Raw genomic sequence first — 3957 nt, 5'->3', positions numbered from 1 at the left:
CTGGAGAAGCGATGATAAGGAAGGCAGCATAGGTCAAAGCGGCAAAAAGTACTAGTTTAAAGTGTAAGGCTAAAAGCGCATGACGTTATGGCCGGGCTGAACGCGTGGCGATAAATGTGTCAGAACCACAATTTTTCGGATAACCTCCTTTTTTTCGGTACCGCCGGAATCAATATCTGTGAAATAGTATCCTAGATAGCATATTTTTTCAGAAAAAGCATTGTTTTTGGTATATAAAGTGACCGTGATGGATGTACTTCGTTCGAAATAATATCTGAAAGTTCATATAGCCAACACATATTTTTAAAATGTGAACAATCGTGATGGGTGTACTTCGTTCGAAATAATATCTGAAAGTTCATATAGCCAACACATATTTTAAACATGTCAATTAACATAACCTATAGCCAGCCACCCTCGCGACGGGCATTGTTGGACGCGGAGTGACATGAGCTACGTTCGGCCGACGCGTGCACCAATTCACCGCACTTACGGTGAAAAACAAGACCTGCTCCGGGCATGGAATGCTGTTGAAGGTGGTGGCACGACACTCGTTGCATTCTGTCGGTCGCAGCAGATTCCATTGTCCACTTTTGAGAAGTGGTTGACCATTCAAGACAGAATCAACCAAGTCTCGGCAGACCGCGTCAACAAGCACATCGCCCCTCAAGCGTCAGTGTTGCACCAACGATCCAAGACGCCAGTCGACCCACGACGGCTGCAACTGCATGCGTGGATGGCCGCAGCACGTTCCCCAATCAATCTGGAACGTATGCGTGACAAGGTGAGTGAGATTTGGCCCGAATGGGATGACATTAGTCATCCCGAATTCAAGCACTCCAATTACTTTGCCAAGTGGTGCCGCCGTGTCGCTGCCCGTTTCGAGGCCCGCCGTCAAGCCAAGAATGCCGCCTCCAATGGCACTGTAAGTGACAGTGAATCCAATGGCGTCGACGCCTTCGACGGCACGGAAACGGGTGAACAAGGCGGCGGTCCCTCAGCCGAAGACACTGAAACTGATGAAGAATCGAAACCTGCCACCCGAACACTTTCGTCCGCTGCTGCTGTTGGCTCCCCAAAGTCATATCCCTCGGCGGCCGCCATTGAGGACTCGTATGACAGTGACTTCGAGGGTTACTTCAAAATGACATCACTCCCAATGAAGCTCCCGAAAGCACTTTCTAGTAAACGTGGAGCAAAGGCTTCCCCAACAAAATACCAGCCCCGTGACAACGCCACTCGACAAGCACCAGTTGCACCAGCCTCCGCCAACCCCAAGGGACCCGCCGCTCGAAGAGGCACCACCAAAACAGCAGCTGTAGTAGCCCCCGCCAACCCCAATGGACCCGCCGCTCGAAGAGGCACCACCAAAACACCAGCTACAGTAGCTCCCGCCAACCCCAAAGGACCCGCCGCTCGAAGAGGAACCACCCAAACACCAGCTGCACCAGCCCCCGCCAACCCCAAGGGACCCGCCGCTCGAAGCGACACCACTCAACTACCAGACACACCTGCCCCCGCCACTCAACCAGGCAACACTGACGAACCAGCTCCGCGTGCCCCCCGCAACCCTCACAACATCGTCCATCCACGACTTGCCAATCCAGCCGTTTCGCCTCCCTCACCAACCACCAACGAAGGTGCATTTGACAGCGATTTTAAGGACATTTTTGGAGTGGCTACAGCCTCGGCGACGCATTCAATACCATTACCCCTCAAACGCGGGGCAACAACTCCCCCTGCGAAGTCCAAGCCCGACAAAGCCCCACGGAAAGTGCATGACGCAGCAAACGTTATCGTCCTCACTGAGAGCGATGATTCCGGGGACGACATCAAATTTGAGTCTGTGGAGGCGGATCCCGAAACCCTTGGCCGATTGTATTCCCATATTGAGACATGTCAGCCTGGATTTAGCCTCCCACCACGTCTTGCGCGGTCCTCCAGAGGAAAACGATTTTCAAGTGGAGTCCACAACACTCACTGCGGTCGCTGCTCCCGCGAGTTTCCTTGCAACTCCTTCAGGTTGTGTGACAACTTGATGACGCAAACTGAGTGTGCTCCAAACCGCTGCAGTTCAATGGAATTTTGCCAAAATCAAACCATCCGGAAGAAGCGGTTTCCAAAGACAACCGTGGTCGAAGATGTCCTGCTCAAACACGGTCTCCGGATTGACGTGGATGTACGAAGTGAGACCAAGATCATTGAGTACGTCGGCGAGTACATGAGCAAGATGGACTTTTTGCGCCGAAAACGCCTTAAGCAAGGTACCACCGATTGGTATTTGGCCCGCGTCGGTTCGAACGAAGATTTGTACATTGACGCGGGACGTGTGGGCAATCATTCGCGGTTCATCAACCACTCATGCATTCCAAACTGTCGGTTTCAAACATGGTATGTCGACACCAAGCCTCGGTTAATGGTCGTCGCCAACCATGCACTTGAACGAGGTACTATACTATCGCTTGACTATATGGATGCAGGATGGAACATCACGTGCCTTTGTGGTGCTTGCGATGGGAACTACAGCACTGCTATTGACTTGTCGAGTGGTAGCGATAAATAATCCAAAAATTTTCCATAATCAAACAATTACTAGTAGTTCATTTTGTTCGAATTGCTCCAGCTTTTGGATAATATCGAATATTTCGACGAATTCCGTGCTGAAAAGCCCAAATGGTTTGGATGACTCACATTTTTGTCACGTCGCAGGGTCATTCTGAAGTCACACTGGACATCGCAACTGTCTGGTTGACACTATCCCACCATCATATCCTTAATGTTCTGCTTTACTCATCATTTATTGTCCGTCCACCCAAAATACCACTGTATCCACAGCTGGTTCCCTCAGAATTACCACCAAACGACACACATTCAGTGGGTTAGTCCGATTTTCCGTATTTCCTTCGCGTTTTTCCGCTTTCGAGTCCGATTTTGGCAGGTTACCATCGTCGTGGCACAACTGGGGAATGTCGCTAACACTGTTGTACTCAGTAGGCTGCTAATCATGTTAGAGCCATTGACCTGTGATGCATCACAAGCACACAGTAGCAGACAATGAAAGCGACCCCACAGCATTTCAGCGAACACCTCAGCGGCTGAAGTGTTCTACGGCGATCCGCTTGTACACGGACGGAGTGCGGTGCACCAAGCAGACACTTCTACGACGACTTGCGCCACTGACGTTATTGATGTGGATGCTCGATTCAATGGCGTGTACTCATACTGTACAACCATGGCCCGGACTACATTATGTGCTGCGAAACCTTCAGAGAGGTATCGCAACGCATTCCATTCCGCATTCTCCGCCCCGACATACCGAGGTATTGTGACAAAACCATAGTTACCTCTTAAACATACCCGTGCGTTTGGGCAAAACGAATCTTTCGTTTTCAAATACTGGTCGGATTTAGCTCATTCTTTTCTTAATCGCTTCGTCTTGAATTAAAGATGATGAATCCCTAGTCTTGAAGGCTAAGTATGAATGGTGATAGACTTATGTGCCTTCGCGACATGGGGAATCCAAGCATTTGCTAGGGTCGGATTGGCACGTGTTGAAAATAAAATAGCTCGAATTTTAAAAACTTGCAAAGAGAAAATCCACTACGGTAGTACTTGACTTTCAGTACTCCCGCTCGTATTATTATAAATTTTGGCCTGAGTGCAGAACTATTTTTTATTTAAATATCGCTGTTCTGAGTATATTAATTTGCTCAGAATGTATGGAAGAAGCGAAATTTGAAACAACGATATCTATTTCAATAACGTTATCCCGTTGTATTGATTATAAAACCCCTCACCCGATGAACTGATTTCTCCTATATTCGTATATATCTTCAGATCTGAAAAGTGATACATGGGGGAAAAGTTATGGAAGAATTAACCAATACATTCGTTTTGCCCAACCGTAAAACTTAATACACTCTCCGCACAATTGGGCAATTGTATGGAACTAATTCC

The 3957-nt window shown here is 48.6% G+C and overlaps 1 protein-coding gene across 1 annotated transcript; it reads left to right on the top strand.

Moving 5' to 3' along the window:
• Nucleotides 1-448: 448 nt before the first annotated feature.
• H257_09537 (hypothetical protein) lies at nucleotides 449-2563 on the top strand (the record flags this gene model as incomplete). Its single annotated transcript, XM_009835778.1, has 1 exon — nucleotides 449-2563. One exon carries the CDS (start codon nucleotides 449-451, stop codon nucleotides 2561-2563), a length of 2115 nt encoding a protein of 704 aa, XP_009834080.1.
• Nucleotides 2564-3957: the final 1394 nt, after the last annotated feature.

This window comes from Aphanomyces astaci, assembly GCF_000520075.1.
Source record: "Aphanomyces astaci strain APO3 unplaced genomic scaffold supercont1.23, whole genome shotgun sequence".
Classification (NCBI taxonomy): Eukaryota; Oomycota; class Saprolegniomycetes; order Saprolegniales; family Verrucalvaceae; genus Aphanomyces; species Aphanomyces astaci.
This window is presented reverse-complemented; position numbering and strand designations above follow the sequence as displayed.